This window comes from Symphalangus syndactylus, chromosome 7 (genome assembly GCF_028878055.3).
Source record: "Symphalangus syndactylus isolate Jambi chromosome 7, NHGRI_mSymSyn1-v2.1_pri, whole genome shotgun sequence".
NCBI lineage: Eukaryota > Metazoa > Chordata > Mammalia > Primates > Hylobatidae > Symphalangus > Symphalangus syndactylus.
Window position 1 is genome coordinate 143,146,820 of NC_072429.2, and position 18,819 is coordinate 143,165,638.

Below are 18,819 nucleotides of genomic sequence, written 5' to 3' on the forward strand. Positions count from 1 at the left end.
GAGGGCTTGAGGTGGCTGTCAGGCCTTCCATCACAGCATAAAGCTCCTTCAGGGAGAGAAGAGTGAAGTCACCCAGGCTGGGAACGGCAGCTCCTACTATACCTACCCTGCCGACTCTGGTCCAACCGTGGGCTTGGCCTGACTTTAGACTGGAGCCCCTTAGTGCCCCTGTTCCTGGTGCAGAGGAGATCCACCTACCCCAGGGGAAATGCCGACTACTTTGCCTTCAGACCTGATGCTCCTGTGGTTGGGCCTGCCAAGCCTGCCCTCCCCAGTGGAAGAAGAGGGCGGTCTTGTGAAAAGCCTCAGCCTGACCCTTGCAGCACCAGCCTGAGGTGCTGCCAAACTGGGAAGACCCTCCCAGCCACCCAACAGCGTGGGCCCAGCCCAGGACACATCAGCCCGACACTCCAAATTCTATCAAGAGTGGCATTTATTCTCCTTGTGGAGGTGCGGTGCTCCGGGGAGCTGGTGCTATTGTGCTTAGGAAGGAGGTCTGTCCGTCCGTCCGTCTGTCCGGCCGGCCTGGCCCCAAATGGGGGCGGAAGAGGGGCACGGCCCGAGTAAAAATCCCGGCCTATTCCGGGTGGGAATATGTACAAGGCGGCGGGGCACAGGCGGGGGTGGGGGCGGGCGGGCCGGCGGCCGCAGCCCCCACCCGAGGGCCCCCGCACCTCGGGCCCTACTTGTAGAATCAGTACAAAATAGGTGCTACCTAAACGTTCCTTCTACCTGAATTCGCTAAGTCGGTTATTGTGCTGCTTAGTTATGGGGGCGGGAGGGGGCCCATGGCTTTCCACGGCGGCGGGGTGTAGGGGGAAGCAGGAGACCCTGACGGGCCCACAGCCCTCCAGCTTTCTCCTTAGGTAGGTAGACAGGAGTATGGGGTGGGGTGAGGTGGGGGCGCCTGTGTGTGCGTGTGCATGCGGCACAGGTGGGCAGGCCCCAGCTTGGGAGCTGTGCAGGCACCACGCCTGATTGTGTAGGGTGCTTGGATGTGGGCACTGCTGTGCAGAGCGGCGGGTCATCCCTGTGGGGGCAGCCACGCTTGCTGCTGGGGGTGAGGCTGGCCACACCACAGGCTACAGCTGGCACCTTCTTCTCCAGCCATGGCTCTGCCCCTGGCTGGACATGGCAGATGTGTGTTGGCCAGAGGATCAGAGAAGTGGCCACCTGTGTGGGGGTCCAGGAGCCCTGGATCTGTCCCCCTCAGCTGGAGCCAAAAGGTCTAACTCAAAGGTAGAGCCCAGTTGTGCCCAGCAGGGACTGGTTGAGGTGGGGAGGAGTGTATGGGGCATCTGAGCCTAGGGACCTGGTCTCTCTGCATCTGCCGTTCTTCCCTGGCCCACCCAAGCCGGTTGGACCCCTGTCCTGCAAACACACCTCCTAGCAGGTGGCTGCGCTCCTGGCAGACTCAGCAATTGGCCTGGCACATAGTAGGTGCTCAATGAACGGTCAGTGAATGACTAATGACTGAAGGAGGGGTCTTGGGTGCAACCACCCCACCCCCGCCCATGGAACCATTACAGCCGCCGGGCTCTGCCGTGGGGGTCGGGGAGGGGTGGGGAGAAAGTCTGCGCGGCCGGCCCCGCGCAGCGTCCCTGATCTAGGGGCCTATGGGGTGGGTAGGGCGAGGGGATACCTGATTCTCAGTAACTCTAGAGGCGGCGGCAGCTTCGCATGCAGTGCGCATTATTGCTCTATAGTCGGCTTCGGACTACCTAAGAGGGAGGGGGAGCGGGCAGCCCCGGGTAGGATCGGGAGGAGGGGTGGGGCTGCATGCAGTGACGTCACAAAGGCGGCGGCCAATGGGGCGGGCCCTTGGGGCGGGGTCGCCGCCGAGGCTTTGGCATAGACGGGCGAAAGTTGGCAACCGAGTGGGGGCGGGGCCTGGGTCTCAGGGGAGGGGCCTGCCTCGGAGAGGCGGGGCCTGAGGCTCCCTAGAGGCTCCTAGCTAGAGGGGGGCCTCGGGGCGTGGAAAGTAATCCCGGACATCCCAAGCCCCCGGCGTCGGCGGGCAAGATGGGGGTTCAGCGCCCCCTCCCTGACCCGAGTGCAATCCGTTCATAAATAAAACGTACAAATACAGAAAGAAAGAAACCCGACGCGTCCGCAACCCCCCCAGGGGGCTTTACCCGCAAAGCGAAGACAGAGGTGTGTAGAGGGCAGCGCCCAGGCCTGCCTGCCGGCCCCGGGAATCCGTCCTCCAACACGAATGCCTGGGGTACGGGGGGGTGGGGGCCCGGGGCGGGGCGGAAGCGGGGTCTGAGGAGGTCGGATAAGTCCATGCGATTCGATATGTGTCATTATTATTCGATATGGAGGACAGAGCCCGGGAAGCTGGGCTGGAAGAATTCGGATTTGGCAGAGGATGCGAGGCGAGGGTAGGAGGGCGGCTCCGACTGAGGCCCCAGAAGCAACCCGAGGGAGGGGGTGCCGCCGTCCGCCCCTCTCCCCGACCCACAACGCGTCTAACACTCCCGGGAGTTCCGCGAAGACTGCGAGGCAGGGGCGTCCCTGCAGGCCCGCCCGCTCCTGCTCCGCCCCGGCCTGCTGCCGGGGAGGGGCCGGCTCCCTGGACGTCTGGGCCGCAGGCCCTGCGCTAGAAGGCTTGGGAAGGGGTGGGGAAGACCTGAGTCCCTGCGACGCGATCCAGGGGCGCAGAGGCGGGAGAAGGAGGGCGCTCCCTACCTCACCTCACCCCCGTCTTCAGAGACCCAACTCGGAGATGAGGTTCGGTTCTAGGTCTCGTCGACCCTATTGCTGGGAGAAAGCCGAGGGCACCCTGGAGGGGAGGGGAGGGGGCTCGGGGTGGGTCTCCCCTCGGGACCCTATTGCTTGAACGGGCCGGCAAGGCCCCTGGCGGGCGGGGCGGGGTGGGACCGGGCCCCCCTCCCCCTATTGCTGTGAGGAGGGGCCCGCCCTCCGGCCCCTCCACCCGGACGCCAGCGAAGACTTCCCTGGGGGGCCGTATTGCTGAGAGCCGACCTGGCTGGGGGAGGCCCCGCCGCCCTAGGCCTGCACAGGGCTGAGCTGTGGCGGCGCAGGAGCTGCGGGGCCTCCGGCGCCGCCCTTGAAGCAGGCCGACTCGTAGTGCTTGTTGAGATAGGACTTGAGCGCGAAGCTCTTCTTGCAGCGCTTGCACTGGAAGTGCTTGAAGGCCGAATGCGTCTGCATGTGCGCGCGCAGGTTGGAGCGGTCGGCGAAGGCCTTGCCGCAGTGCGCGCAGCCGAAGGGTTTCTCGCCGGTGTGCGAGCGCATGTGGCCCTGCAGCAGCCAGGGCCGCGAGAAGGCTTTGCCGCACACGCCGCACTTGTGGCGCAAGTCGTGCGTGAGCAGGTGCATGGCCATGGCCGGCATGGACACGTACACCTTGCCGCACGTCGGGCAGCGCCGCGCCAGCTGGCTGTCCAGGCTGCGGTGCGTCTGCTTGTGGCGGCTCAGGTTCGACGACGTGGCGTATGTTTTGCCGCACTCGCCGCACGCGTGCCGGCCGCCAGCACCTGCGGCCCCCGGCCCCGCGCGCGACTCGGTGCCTGCCCCCGCGCGCGTGCCGCCCCGGCCCCCCGGCCCGGATCCCAAGCTGCGCCCGCCCGCCCCGCCCCCGCCTCCGGCGTCGCCGTCGGGGGCCGCCGCCGAGGCTGTGGAGGGAGCGGCGGCAGCGCCGGCATTGGAAGCCTTACGCCGCGAGCGCCCGTCGGTGATGAAGAAGGCGTCCGCCGCGTAGCCCTCGCTGACGGCCGCGTCACCGTTGATGTAGCCGCCCGCAGCGGTGGCCAGCTCCGGGCGCGGGGTGGGCGGCGGCGCAGACCCTGCAGCCGCCGGACCCAGCTCTCCACGCACAGCTGCTGCGTACATGGGCTCCGGCGACGGCCCTTTGAGCAGCGCAGCCTCGGCGTCGCCATCGTAGACGGACGAGGGCCCCACGTAGTCGCTGAGGTACCCTGCGGGCCAAGGCGGACGGACAGCGGGAAGGGAATGGGGCGGCGGCAGGACACACACGGGGGGTGGGGGGGCCGGAGACAGCAGACGCGGACCGGGAGACACGGGTCCAGGAGAGAGGCGAACAGGGAGGAGGACAAAGGAGAGGGGGCCGAGGGACCGTGGGGCAGGGAGGATGGAGACAGCAGGGAGGGGAAGAGAGGGAAGGAGAGGATGAGAGACGGCCGGGCCAGGCTCCGCCCCCGCCGCCCCACCCTCGCAGAGAGGAGGAGAGAGGCGCGTCTTCGGGCGCGGCTGCCCCCCTTCCGCGGAGCCTCAAGGTCAGGGGGGAGGGGCGGCGCTTCCCTCTCCCTCCTCCCCCACCCACCCTCCCCTCCCCCTCGGGTTCTCCCCACTTCAGCAGTTTTCCCTGATTATGCAACACACTGCAGACCCGCGGCGCACAAAGCCAGGACTGCCGGCCCAGGGACCCCGTCTGTCCCGCCTCTCCGGGGTCCTGGCCGGCTCTCCCCCTGGCCTGCAGAACATGCGCTCCATTTTGATGTTGCCCCCCTCTGGCCTTCTGGTTCCTCCAACAAGCCCTGAAGACGTCTCCCTCCCCCAGTTCCCTCCGGCCTCACCAGCACCTCCCTCAGCTCTCCTGCCACCCACTGGACTTGACCCTGCCCTCGCTGCTTCTCCATGCACTCTGCTTCTCCCCCCAACTCCCTCTCACCATCCTGCACCCTTGGTTCCTACCCTGTTCAACATTGCCCTCTCCTGCTCACACCCTAACCCCTTTCAGGGCCTTCCCAAGCCCCTGAACGGTGCAGAGAGGGCCAGGGCGTCCACTTTCACAGGGACGAGCTGCAGGAGGGCAGCATCACTTATACCGGTAGCTGCAGTTGCTCCCCAGGCACAAGATGGATCTCATAACCTCAGAGTCACAAATGCACGCCCCTCGCGATGCTCTGGCTCCTTCAGGCCTACACCCAGTCTCCCAGCATCATCAGCCCTTGTGTGCCCTCACAGGGTGGGCTGCACACTGATGTGCCGAACTCACCACCTCCTCACTCACGCAGGGTCACACATGCAGTCACCCCGGACACACTCTCAGTCACATGGTGCACAGCGGCCTCGGAGTCACATGGTCCCATGTAGTGGCACACAGGCGAGCACACACACACACACACAGGGTCACACACAAGCGCACACGGTCACATGGCCACACACAGTCACATGGACCCACACAGGCTCACACTCCTGCAGGTCACACTTGCTCTGCCACCCCATGCTGCTGGCACTCCCGTCTCCCTCTCCTGCATGCTGACAGTTGTCCTTGAACTTGGGCACCCTTACACAAAGAGCCTCCCCCTGCCTCCCACACCTTGGGCGTCCCTTGCTCACAGCCTCCTCCTTGCTTCCTCTCCCTGACCCAGGCTTCAGTGAAGAGACTGCTGCTGCCTCTGCTGGCCCTTCTGCTCTGACAGGTGGGCGGCCCTGTTGGACCCCCTGCCTACTCCCTGGAGCTCCCTGCATTCCCCAGCTAACCCTAGCAGGTGTCCTGGTGCAGCCAAGGAAGAGGAGAGGGTGGCGAGGCGGCCCTAGTCTCTTGAGTGTAGGTCTGTGTGTGCCGGCATGGCTGGGTCCCGTCATGGCAGCGTCCATGCGGCTGTGTCTGTCCCAGCATGGGTCAGGGTGTGGGTCCATGTGTGCGTTCGGGTAGCTCAGTTCCTGATCCTCTTCCCCACCGTCTGTCCAGCGTCGACACTCTCCCTGCCCAGCCTTGGCCTCTGTGTTCCCCTTCCTCCCCTCTGCTGTCCAGGCTCCAGCCACAGACTCTTGACGTTTCTGGTTCCCTTCAGTCTGTTTCCCCGGGCCCTGCCCTCCGCCCCCACACTCTGGCCCTCCACCGCTTCCAGCAAAGCCCCAGGCCCCGCGCCCTAGTCTCAGACCAGCGCTCACCTTTATCGTGCAGTGGCGCGCCGAGGTCGCTGCGGGCGCGTCCGTAGGCGCTCTCCAGGTCGGCCGAAGAGAACGCGTCAAGTTTGACCTTCTTGACCAGGAAGGACCTGGGCATGATTCCTGCGGGGCTCCGGCGCTGTGGGCCTGCGGAGCCGGGGCTTGGGGGGGCTGCGGCGGCAGGGCCCCGTCACCATCCGAGGAGCGGCGGAGGCAGCGCGGGTCCCCACTCTGGCCTTTGGATGCTGCCGCGCGAGTGGTGTCCTCTCTCCTTGCTGCCCTGCGTCTCCTCCGTTGCCCCTCCGGATCCCTCTTCTTCCTCCTTCCTTCAATCCTTCCTTCCTTCAATCCTTCCTTCTTTCTCTCCTCTCCTCTTCCTTCCTTCCCTCCTCTGGTCCCGGCTTCCCAGCCCGCAGTGCCGCCCCTGGACAGGCGGGGGAGGAGGCTGGGGGGGCGGAGAGGGGGGGAGCGGCTCCGTCCCGGGCCTGGAGGCTGCGAGTGGGTGCAGGGCTGGCCCGGCTCGGTGGCCCCCTTCCCCTCCCCCCCCCGCCGCCGCGGCGGAGCCTCAGTCAGCGGCCCCCCATGCCCCCGGGGGCGGCGGCGCCGGGCCCGGAGAACGCGGCGGCGGCAGCGGCAGCGACAGCGACAGCGCCGGCAGCTTCAGCACCGCGGCCAGCGCCGGCCTGGGCAGCACCGCGGCCAGCGCCCGGGCGCGCTCAACCGGCGCGGGCGGAGAGGGGCGGTCCGCGGGGGTTTGGCCGCCGGGCAGGGGTCTTCGGCAGGGGTCTCTGGGAGGCTTGCTTTATTGTTCTGCAGCCGGAGCGAGCGGCAGTGGCGACGGCGGCGGCGGCGGCGGCGGCGGCGGCGGGCGGGGGGCGGGGGTCCTGGGGGGAGGGGTGCGCACGGAGGGCGGGCCGAGGGAGGGAGGGAGGGAGGGGCAGGGGCTCCGGGGGCGGGGCTCGGAGCTCGGAGCTCGGACTGCTCCTGGGCCTGGCCTCCAGAGCCGGCAGCCGCTTCTGCCTGCGGCCCGGCCCAGCCTCTGGCTTTTAAAGCCCAGGAGCTGGGGGAGGGGGAGGGAGGCGGGGGAGAGGCCGGCGGAAATGGCTGCGCTGGGCCGAGCCCCTGCCTGGGTCTCCTGGGAGGGGTCCCCGGGATGCCTCAGCCTGCGCGAGTGGGGAATTCCCCCGCGCGGCTCGGGGAACCGCGGCCCGGCAGCCAGCAGCATTGTCGGGCATGTGGGGAGAAATGGAGCCAGGCCTGGGACCCACGCGCCCCGGACTCGGGGTCTTCTGGGGAGGAATGCAGGGAGGACCCCAGTCCCGCCTGCCTCGCTCGGGGCCTGGGGCGCGGGATCTGCGGGGGCGGGCGGGGGAGGCGGGAGCCGAAGGAGCGAGTGCTGAGGCAGCGAAAGCGCAGCGCGCGCCCTGTGCCGCAGTGGCTCCCGCCGCTCGGTCACCCCGGCTGACCCCGTGCACGCTGGAGGGGCCTACCCACCCCCGCCTCTCTCCCCCCGGGCGAGTGTGCGGCGCAGCGGCGTCGCTGCGAGCCGAGTGTGGAGCTGGAGAGGGGCTGCCACGACCCTGCTCCAGAAACTCTGCTGCTTTGGGGGTTTTCCGCCCTTCCGCGCGGCTGCAGCTCCCCACGGCAGCCCCGCAACCAGGCGGATAACCCTTCCCTCGGCCGCCCGCCCAGCGTTTGCAGCCCCCATGACGTCAGGCTCAGCGGCCAATGGCGGGACGCCGGGCGCGGGGGCTCCGGGGCTCCGGGCCGCACAATGGCCGCGCGCGGGTGCCTCTGTCCCCAATTAGGGCCTGGCGCCGCCATTGTCCCCTCACCCGCCCCGCCCGGTGGTCCGGGTCTACGGGCTCCGAGCGCGCTCCCACGGGCCCCGCTGCCGCTGGGGACCAAGGTCGCGGGGGCGGCCCTGGGGAGCGTCCGGGCGCGCGTGTGCCGGGAGCGCGTGCGATACTGGAGCGCGCTCGTTGCGGCGCGCAGTGACCTTGCGCGGGGCGGACCCGCGGACAGCGGCTGGGAGCGCGCGGCGGGCGGGCCCCGGGGAAGACGGCCTGCGGGGGCGCGCTGCACTTGCTGAGCTCAGAGCCCCGCCCCCGGCCGGCTGGCCCCGTGCGGAGCCCCGGTGGGTGTGACCCGGCCCGCCCGCGCGGGGGGTGCGGCAGAGACCACGGACCGGCTTTGTGCCAGCCGCCCGGCCCCGGCAGCGGCGGGACATTCATCTTGCGTGGCAGGCGCTCCCGAGGGGTGGGGGCGGGGCGCGGCCGCCCCCTTATCTCCGAGCGGCAGCCGGCTAGGCTCGCGGTGGGGGCGGGGGCGGGATCCCCCTCGGCCGCTCCGCGCGGGTCCTGGCTCCCTCCCATGGGGGGGGGGCAGGCTAAGGCACAGCCGGAGGCGCGGGGCCAATTAACATTTTGATTGCGGGACTGGGGGGCCATCTGGACCGAGGCCTAATTACCCGGCAGACCCTCGGGGCACCGGCGGAACGTGCCAGGCGCGATCCCCTCATCACCCAGCGCTCACCGCCTCCTCCCGGACCCTGTCCCCGCCCTCAACTCTGTCCTTCGCCTCCATCCCTGGCCTCCGCTCGTCCTAGTATTTTTGCCTCTCTGTCCCCACCCTCCGGGTCCTCCGACCGCCAAGTCTGTCCCCTTCCCCCATTCTTCCGTTCGTCTGCCCTGTCCCCCCACCCCCCGTTTCTCTCCTCTGCCCGTCCCACTTCATCCCTTCTCCCCGCGCCATTCCTGTCGCCCTGCACTCACCCCGTTTCCCTGTCCATCCACCCTCTCAGCCCCTTCCTCTCCTGCCTCTGTGCACATACCTGCCTCTCTCTGTCAAGCTCCTCGCCCCTTTTGCCCCCAGCCCCCTTGACGGAAGAGGCATCAGAGCGGCACACATGTGTCCCGTGGCCAGGCGCTCCCGCGGGAACCATTAGGGCCGCCCTTGCTCCTGCTCGGGTGGAGCCCGCAGCCCCCCGGGACCCCTGGCGGGGAGGGACAGCTGGGTCCAGGCCTTGGCCATCAGTCTGCACCGACCGGGGTGCGGAGCGCACATGCGACCCGGGCGCAATTACTTGGGCCTCCTCGCCCCGCTCCCCCCGCCACCAGTATCCTGATCCCCCCTTTCCCCCTCACCCCCAGCATCAGGAGGTCGCTGTGGTGCCCCAGTCCTGGGCCCCAGCTAGGAGAGGCTGGAGGAGGACAGTGGACGATTCTCACGCTTTGGAAAAGTGTCAGCCCTCCTGTATGGGAGGCCTCCCCGAGTCTCTTACGGAGAGCTGGGGCCTTGAGAGGCTTTGTTGCAGGAGAGGAGATGGTCAGGGTCCCCAGGCAAGGCTGCCTTGGTCCCCAGCCAGTTAAAGTCCTGGTGCCCCTAGCCACTCTCTGCAGAGCCCCTCTTGGGGAGTCTCTTTCTGCCGCCCTGATGCAAGCCCCAGTTCTGCCCCTTGTCCCTTCAGGTGGGTGCAGTGTTGGCTCTGAACCCTCTGTGCCCTCTCCTGCTGGCCGCACCTCCCCCTGCCCCTCCCAGGCCCCATGTTGTGGAAAGGTCAGCCATAAGGGTCAGGGGTTCCCACTCTTGTGTCTCCAGCACCCCACCCTCAGCAAAGCCAGAGCCCCTGGTGTGCCCAGTTGCATTCTCACCCACCCCTGCCCTATTGAGGCTCCAACCCAGGAAATCAGTGGACAGCCCGGATCCGAGGGTCCACCCTGCTGGATGGAAGCGATGGGCAGAGAATAGGGTGTTAAATGGAGGTGACAGGTATGGGAAGCAGTTACTGGTGGTGATGGAGCACAGTTGGGTTAGAAGATGAGGACATTGACTTGGAGAAGAGGTCAAGGCTTGGAGGAGACAGGCAGTCTGCGGTGGTTCATCCACGAGAACATTAGACCACCAGGAATTCGGGCAGCGATGGGCGAGGGCGAAGCCACAGTGAGAGCTGCTGCTGGGTGGTTGGTGGCCGATGACACGTGCTCTAGCTGGGATGCTCAAGGAGGGGAGGGAATTGGGGTCTGCAGGCCTCAGCCAGGAGCACAGGAGTGTTTGGGGGAGAGAGAAAGCAGCCCCCAGAGAGGGCTGTGGGGAGGGACAGCATGGAAGGAGGGCCTTCAGCAGGGAGGACGTGGGGTCACTGGGGACAGAGCCCCTGGGGAAGGTTTCAGGATGGGGGGGTCTGTATTCCAAAATGGTTCTGGTGGGGTTGGGGGCGAGGCATGGGGACAAGGGCGTGAGGAGTGGCCCAGAAAAGCTGGTGGGCAGACTTGGTCCCTGCTGGGCAGGAGCTTTGGAGGAGCCACAAGAGCAAGGTTGCTGCAAAACACAGCTGTAAACGCACATATGAAAGAGAAGCAGAGACCAAGGGCAAGTATCAGTGCCAGAAAATACCTGCACCAAACATAACAACAGCTTAATATTCTGATTGTCAGAAGAAATAACTGGTATAATGAACTTTTTACAGAACAAAGATGCTGAGACTCCAAAGGGGTTAGCAGGTGATTGACTACAGAAGAAATAAGAGATCTTATTAGGAATCAAAGACATGCTGGCTGGGCGCAGTGGCTCATCTGTAATCCCAGCACTGTGGGAGGCCAAAACGGGTGGAACCCTTGAGCTCAGGAGTTCGAGACCAGCCTGGCCAACATGGTGAAACCCCATCTCTACTAAAAATACAAAAATCAGCTGGGCGTGGTGGGGCACACACCTGTAATCCCAGCTACTTGGGAGGCTGAGGCAGGAGAATGGCATGAACCCAGGAGGTGGATCTTGCAGTGAGCCAAGATCGCACCACTGCACTCCAGCCTGGGCAACAGAGCGAAACTCTGTCTCAAGAAAAAAACAAAAAACAACACGGCCATTTTCTCTTGATAAAGACATGAGCAGTACACATGAGCAAGGGTGGGGGTGCAGCTAAGGAGCTGCAGAGCTGGGCCTCAGGGTCCTACTCAGGCCCAGCCCAGCTTGAGCTGGGGGTGCCTGGAGACAGGATTGGACCCTGCCTCCTTCTTGCTTTCAGCAGGGCAACCCCTCAGTCTCCTGTGTCCCCCTGGCTGCATAGCAGAGAGGCCAGCAGCCCTGAAGTGGCCCAAATCCCACCCCCTTCCAGGAGGTCCACCTGCCTGACCTGCTCAGACCTTCAGCTTCAGGCAGGGGTCACTTAATTTCTCTAAACTGGAGATATAATTTTCCTTTTTTTTTTTTGAGACAGAGTCTTGCTGTTGCCCAGGCTGGAGAGCAGTGGCACGATCTCGGCTCACTGCAACCTCCGCCTCCCGGGTTCACACCATTCTCCTGCCTCAGCTTCCTGAGTAGCTGGGACTACAGGTGCCCACCACCACGCCCGGCTAATTTTTTTGTATTTTTAGTAGAGACGGGGTTTCACCATGGTCTCGATCTCCTGAACTTGTGATCCGCCCTCCTCGGCCTCCCAAAGTGCTGGGATTACAGGCGTGAGCCATCGCGCCCGGCCAACTGGAGATATAATTTTCATATGTAAAATATCTTAAATGTAGAATTCCATCAGCTTTAAAAACACATATTCTCTTGTAACCCGCTCACCTACAGAGACACAGGATACTTCCATGCCCTACAGGATGGTCCTTCGGGGCAGGTGTAAAGTTATAAAGTAGACATTGAGGAGAGGCTAGGGGAAACTGAGAGTGAGGCCTGGGAGGAGGCAGAGACGGGGGATGTGGGGAGGAAAGAGGTGGGGTAGGAAGAGGCAGGGGCGGAGGAGGTGACTCCGGAGGAGGGGAGGAGAGGGCTTCCACCAGAGGGCAGCTGGGCCCCACCTAAGCACTGCAAGCATTCCTGGCAGCCGGGCTCACTTCTTTCCTAGCAGAGTGATGTGAGGAGGGCTCTGGAAGTGGCCGGGGGGGGGGGCACTGACCTGCCTGCACAGTGGAGGCCCAGTGTCGACGGTCTCCTATGCAGCCTCCTGATTCCTGATGCCGCATGAGCCTCCCCACCCTCACCTTCCTGGACCTGCCCATGGTGTGGCTTCCTGCTGTCCCAGCTGCTGGGAGTCTTGTCGCCAGCAGCCTTGAGGGATGGCTGCAGCTGCAGAGCCCCTCTCCCAGGGCCACACCCTCCTAGGGGTGGCCACACCTGGTGACTGATGGAGGCCCTGGCATTCCTGCCTGAGGCAGGACAACCTTGATGGGCGATCTCGGCTCAGGCCTTTTGGGGGCCAGCAGGGGCCGTTGCTCCTGGGTGGCCATCACTCCTCCCTTGGCTTCATCTGACCTCCTCGCCCTCCCTCCACAGATGTCCATCCCTGGGGCAGTCTTGTAAATATCCTAAAGCTCCAAACTCAGGCTCAGATTCCCTTCCCAGAGCTTCATTCTGCTCCCTCCAATGGAATGTGATCTTTCCAGCCAAGTTCACACTCCTGTCCCCACTTCCACCCCAGCCCCCATGCTCCCCTACCCCAGGTTCCCTGAAGGCATTTGGGCCTGACGGTCCTCTCCACACTCTCCTGTTGGCTGAAAAGTCCCTGGGGGCAGTGCCTCTGCAACAACCGTTTCTACTCCTCACCCTGGCCCAGCCATCCTGGGCTTCTTCTCATGCCTATTCACCCTGCGGGGAGGCCCAAGGCTCCTTCCAGGAACCCCATCATCTCCTTGCCCTCTCCCACCCTCAGCTCCTCTGCCCTGGTGTTCTCACTCCAACACCTCCAGCCCAGCAGAGCCTTCGGCCCCACCACGTCTCTCTGCCTATGGCCGCTAATCTCATGGAGCCCCATGAATCGTTCCTCCGGGCATAGCTCTTGAGGTGCCCCTCTGATATTGACCTGGGTCCGGCTGTGGGCATCAGCAAGATTGGTGCAAGCCAAGGCTGTGACCACACACACCACGGGGTGACTCCAGAGCTCTCACTCGCTTTGGGATGCCTGCAGCTACGGCCGGCAAGAGCTCAGACGGGGCCGCTGAGGACAGGCCACGCAGAGTGTTTCTGTGGGACAGGTGCTACAGATGGTCCAGTCCCAGCAGACCTCCCAGCCAAATGCAGTCACACAAGTAACCCCAGCTACAATGCTTGGGGTAGAACTGCCCCACGGAGCCAGTCAGCCTGCACGATCCGATAAATAATAAGTTGCTACTGGCTGGGCACGGTGGCTCACGCCTGTAATCCCAGCACTGTGGGAGGCTGAGGCGGACAGATCACCTAAGGTCAGGCATTCAAAAGCAGCCTGGCCAATATGGTGAAACCCTGTCTCTACTAAAACACAAAAATTAGGCCGGGTGCAAGTGGCTCATGCCTATAATCCCAGCACTTTGGGAGGCCGAGGTGGGCGGATCACCTGAGGTCAGGAGTTCGAGACCAGCCTGACCAACATGGAGAAACCCCATTTCTACTACAAATACAAAATTAGCCAGGCGTGGTAGGGCATGCCTGTAATCCCAGCTACTTGGGAGGCTGAGGTAGAAGAATCACTTGAACCTGGGGGGCGGAGGTTGCGGTGAGCCAAGATGGCCACTGCACTCCAGCCTGGGCAACAAGAGCGAAACTCCATCTCAAAAAAAAAAAAAAAAAAAAAAATTAGCCGGGCACAGTGGCTCACACCTGGAATCCCAGAACTTTGGGAGGCTGAGGAAGGTGGATCACCTGAGATCAGGAGTTCGAGACCAGCCTGGCCAACATAATGAAACCCCATCTCTACAAAAATACAAAAAAATTAGCTGGGCGTGGTGGCGGGTGCCTATAATCCCAGCTACTAGGGAGGCTGAGGCAGAAGAATCGCTTGATCGGCCGGGCGCGGTGGCTCACGCTTGTAATCCCAGCACTTTGGGAGGCCGAGGCGGGCGGATCACGAGGTCAGGAGATCGAGACCACAGTGAAACTCCGTCTCTACTAAAAATACAAAAAAAATTAGCCGGGCGTGGTGGTGGGCGCCTGTAGTCCCAGCTACTCGGAGAGGCTGAGGCAGGAGAATGGCGTGAACCCAGGAGGCAGAGCTTGCAGTGAGCCGAGATTGTGCCACTGCACTCCAGCCTGGGCGACAGAGCGAGACTCCGTCTCAAAAAAAGAATCGCTTGAGCCCGGGAGGCAGAGGTTGCAGTGAACCAAGATCATGCCATTGCATTCCAGCCTGGGCAACAAGAGCAAAACTCTGTCTCAAAAACAAAACAAAACAAAAATTAGTGGGGCATGGTGGCACATGCCTGTAATCACAGCTACTTGGGAGGCTGAGGCAGGAGAATCGCTTGAACCAGGAAGGCGGAGGTTGCAGTGAGCCGAGATCACATCACTGTGCTCCAGCCTGGGTGACAGAGCAAAACTCCGTCTCAAAAAGAAAAAAAAAAGTTGCTACTAGTGCCTACATTTTACACAGCAAATAGGTGACTGAAATAGAAGTTGGCAGCTGGAAGCAGGGTGCTGCTGGACCAAATACCTAAAATCAGTGGCACTGGCTCCAGGACTGGGTGGCATGGCAAGCAGAGGCCTGAGGAGACTGTCAACAGAGACTGGGAGTGAAGGAGCCCACGAGGAGGATGGAGGAAGATGAGCCATGTCAGCAGGAGCCCAGAGAGGTGTTACCACAGCAACCTGGAGACACAGCTGCACCTGACGCTGGGTTCTGGGCCACGAGATGCAGGCAAAAATGTGGAGGGGCCTGGTATGGGATAAAATGTCCCGCCACCAAATAAGGATGTGTTGAAGCCCTAATCCACCGTGTCTCAGAATATCTCAGAATATGACAATATTGGGAAATAGGTCCATTGCATGCAGATCTAATTATTTCAAGTGATAGTGGAGTAGGGTGGCCTTTTTTTTTTTTTAAAGACAGTGTCGACCGGGCAAGGTGGCTCACGCCTGTAATCCCAGCACTTTGGGAGGCTGAGGTGGGCAGATCACCTGAGGTCAGGAGTTCGAGACCAGCCTGGTCAACATAGTGAAACCTCGTCTCTACTAAAAATATAAAATTAGCCAGGCTTGGTGGCTCATGCCTGTACTGTAATCCCAGCTACTCAGGAGGCTGAGGCAGGAGAATTGCATGAACTCAGGAGGCGAAGGTTGCAGTGAGCCAAGATCACACCATTGCACTCCAGCCTGGGCAACAAGAGAGAAACTCCATCTCAAAAAAAAAAAAAAAAAAAAAAAAGGCCAGGCTTGGTGGCTCATGCCTGTAATCCCAGCACTTTGGGAGGCCAAGGCAGGCGGATCACAAGGTCAGGAGACCAAGACCATCCTGGCTAACACGGTGAAACCCTGTCTCTACTAAAAATACAAAAAAAATTAGCTGGGCGTGGTGGCGGGCGCCTGTAGTCCCAGCCACTCGGGAGGCTGAGGAAGGAGAATGGCGTGAACCTGGAAGGCGGAGCTTGCAGTGAGCGGAGATCGCGCCACTGCACTCCAGCCTGGGCAATAAAGTGAGACTCCATCTCAAAAAAAAAAAAAAAAAAAAACAAGGTCTCATCCTGTTGTCCAGGCTGTAGTGCAGTGGTACAATCACAGCTCACAGCTCACTGCAGCCTCGACCTCTTGGGCTCAAGTGACCCTGCCACCTCAGCTGCAGGTGCATGTCACTGTACCCAGCTAATTTAAAACAGTTGGCCAGGCGCGGTGGCTCACGCCTGTAATCCCAGCACTTTGGGAGGCCGAGGCAGGCAGATCACTCGAGGTCAGGGGTTCAAGACCAGCCTGGGCAACATGGTGAAACTCTATCTCTACTAGAAAAAAAAAAATACAAAAATTAGTCCAGCCTGGTAATGCATGCCTGTAATCCCAGCTACTGGGGAGACTGAGGCAGGAGAATCACTTGAACCCAGGAGGCAGAGATTGCAGTGAGCTGGGATCACACCCAGTGCACTCCAGCCTGGGCGACAGATCAAGACTCCATCTCAAAAAAAAAAAATTTTTTTTTTTTGTAGAGAAGAGGTATCACTATGTTGCCCAGGCTGGGCTTGAACTCCTGGGCTCAAGGGAGCCTCCTGCTTTGTCCTCTTGAAGTGCTAGGATTACAGTTGTGAGCCACTGAGCCCTGCCTGTCTTCCATGCCTACGGCTCCTTTGTCACAATTAAGACACCCACATTGGGCTGGGCCCAGTGGCTCACGCCTGTAATCCCAGCACCTTGGGAGGCCGAGGCAGGTGGATCACCTGAGGTCAGGAGTTCAAGACCAGCCTGGCCAACATGGTGAAACCCCATCTCTACTAAAAATATAAAAAAACTAGCATGGTGGTGGGCACCTGAAATCCCAGCTACTCGGGAGGCTGAGGCAGAATTGCTTGAACTCAGGAGACGGAGGTTGCAGTGAGCTGACACGGCACCACTGCACTCCAGTCTCAGCGACAGAGTGAGACTCCGTCAAAAAAAAAAAAAGAAAAAAGAAACCAACCTTGATATGTTACTGCTAACTCCAGGCTTTATTTGGATTTCACTAGTTTTTCCATCTACATCCTTTGTCTGTTACAGAAATCAATTCAAGATACGACTTTGCTTTTAGCTATCACGTCTCTTTAGTCTCCTGTGGTCTGTGACAATTTCTCCGTCTTTCCCCATTTTTCATGACCTTGACAGTTTTGAGGAGCACTGCTCAATTTTTTTTTTTTTTTTTTTTTTTGAGACGGAGTCTCGCTCTCTCACCCAGGCTGGAGTGCAGTGGCGCGATCTCGGCTCACTGCAAGCTCCGCCTCCCGGGTTCACACCATTCTCCTGCCTCAGCCTCTCCGAGTAGCTGGGACTACAGGCGCCCGCCACCACGCCCGGCTAACTTTTTGTACTTTTAATAGAGACGGGGTTTCACCGTGGTCTCGATCTCCTGACCTCGTGATCCACCCGCCTCGGCTTCCCAAAGTGCTGGGATTACAAGTGTGAGCCACCGCACCCGGCCTGCTCAATTTTTTTTTTTTTTTTTTTTTTTTTTTTGAGACGGGAGTCTCGCTCTGTCGCCCAGGCTGGAGTGCAGTGGCGCGATCTCGGCTCACTGCAAGCTCCGCCTCCCGGGTTCCCGCCATTCTCCCGCCTCAGCCTCTCCGAGTAGCTGGGACTACAGGCGCCCGTCACCACGCCCGGCTAATTTTTTTGTACTTTTAGTAGAGACGGGGTTTCACCGTGGTCTCGATCTCCTGACCTCGTGATCCGCCCGCCTCGGCCTCCCAAAGTGCTGGGATTACAAGCGTGAGCCACCGCGCCCGGCTGCTCAATTTTATAGATTGAATGAGTCTTGGGTAAAGTGTCCCTCAGTTGGGGTTTGTCTGATCTGCTCTCGTGATGAGGGTTTGGGGTGTGGGGAGGAGACCACGGAGGTGATGTCGTCTTCTCATTACATCATCACAGGGCTCACATGATGTCACTGTGACATCACTGGTGAGGCTGACCTCAGTCACCTGGTTAACGTGGCATCTGCCAGATTCTTCCGCTGTCAAGTTACTATTTTTCTTTTCTTTTTTTTTTTTCTGAGACGGAGTCTTGCTCTGTCTCCCAGGCTGGAGTGCAATGGTATAATCTCGGCTCACTGCAACCTCTGCCTTCCGGGTTCAAGCAATTCTCCCGCCTCAGCCTCCTGAGTAGCTGGGATTACAGGCAACTGCCACCACACCCGGCTAATTTTCTATTTTTAGTAGAGATGAGGTTTCGCCATGTTGGCCAGGCTGGTCTCGAACTCCCGACCTTGTGATCCACCTGCCTCGGCCTCCCAAACTGCTGGGATTATAGGCATGAGCCTCCACGCCTAGCCCTTTTTCTTTTCTTTTTTTTTTTTTTTTTGAGACAGAGTTTTGCTCTTGTTGCTAAGGCTGGAATGCAGCGGCATGGTCTGGGCTCACTGCAACCTCTGCCTCCTGGGTTCAAGCGATTCTTCTGCCTCAGCCTCCCGAGTAGCTGGGATTACAGGAGCCCACCACCATGCCCAGCTAATTTTTGTATTTTTGGTAGAGATGGGACTTCACCATGTTGGCCAAGCTGGTCTCGAACCCCTGAGCTCAGGTGATCCACCCACCTCGATGCCCCAAAGTGCTGGGATTACAGGCGTGAGCCACCGGGCCCGGCCAACTACCCTTGTTTGACCCAATGACTGCCTACTCCACACCTGCATCTAAGCAGCAAACCTTTGCTGTAGAAAAACAACCACATCCACTGACCCTTTGTATATATGACACGCATATCAATTGAGCACCCCACACTGCCTGACAGTCTTACTATACTTTCTCTATCCAGTGACTCTCCTGCTCCCTGGGAAGACTATTTAACGCCTTGTCTTTTTGACTTAAAACCTGCTAATCCCCTCCACCTTCAAAGCTAATAACCTTCTTTTTTTTTTTTTGAAACGGAGTCTCCCTCTGTTGCCCAGGCTGGAGTGCAGTGGTGCCATCTTGGCTCACTGCAAGCTCTGCCTCCCAGGTTCACGCCATTTTCCTGCCTCAGCCTCCCCAGTAGCTGGGACTACAGGTGCCCACTACCACGCCCGGCTAATTTTTGTTTTTTTTTGTATTTTTAGTAGAGATGGGGTTTCACTGTATTAGCCAGGATGGTCTCGATCTCCTGACCTCGTGATCTGCCTGCCTTGGCCTCCCAAAGTGCTGGGATTGCAGGCATGAGCCACCGCGCCCGGCCAACCATTTTTTTTTTTTTTTTTTTGAGACGGAGTCTCGCTCTGTCGCCCAGGCTGGAGTGCAGTGGCGCAGTCTCGGCTCACTGCAAGCTCCGCCTCCCGGGTTCACGCCATTCTCCTGCCTCAGCCTCTCCGAGTAGCTGGGACTACAGGCGCCCGCCACCACGCCTGGCTAATTTTTTGTATTTTTAGTAGAGACGGGGTTTCACCGTGGTCTCGATCTCCTGACCTCGTGATCCGCCCACCTCGGCCTCCCAAGGTGCTGGGATTACAAGTGTGAGCCACCGCGCCCGGCCCCATTTTTTTTTTTTAAGAGATGGGGTCTCACTATGTTGTCTAGCTTGTTCTCAAACTCCTAGGCTCAAGTGATTCTC

At 61.0% G+C, this 18,819-nt stretch overlaps 1 protein-coding gene across 1 annotated transcript; it reads right to left on the bottom strand.

The window, feature by feature from the left end:
• Positions 1 to 415: 415 nt before the first annotated feature.
• On the bottom strand, positions 416 to 6,513 carry SCRT1 (scratch family transcriptional repressor 1). Its single transcript, XM_055287669.2, has 2 exons — positions 5,887 to 6,513; positions 416 to 3,944 (listed from the first exon to the last, which is right to left on the bottom strand). Exons 1-2 carry the CDS (start codon positions 5,999 to 6,001, stop codon positions 3,013 to 3,015), a joined length of 1,047 nt encoding a protein of 348 aa, XP_055143644.1. The 5' UTR covers positions 6,002 to 6,513; the 3' UTR covers positions 416 to 3,012.
• Positions 6,514 to 18,819: the final 12,306 nt, after the last annotated feature.

Coding starts and splice junctions, on each gene's coding strand:
- SCRT1 (XM_055287669.2), bottom strand. CDS start 6,001: ATGCCCAGGTCCTTCCTGGTCAAGAAGGTCAAACTTGACGCGTTCTCT. Junction 3,945..5,886: donor CGCGCCACTGCACGATAAAG/GTGAGCGCTGGT, acceptor CTTGGCCCGCAG/GGTACCTCAGCGACTACGTG.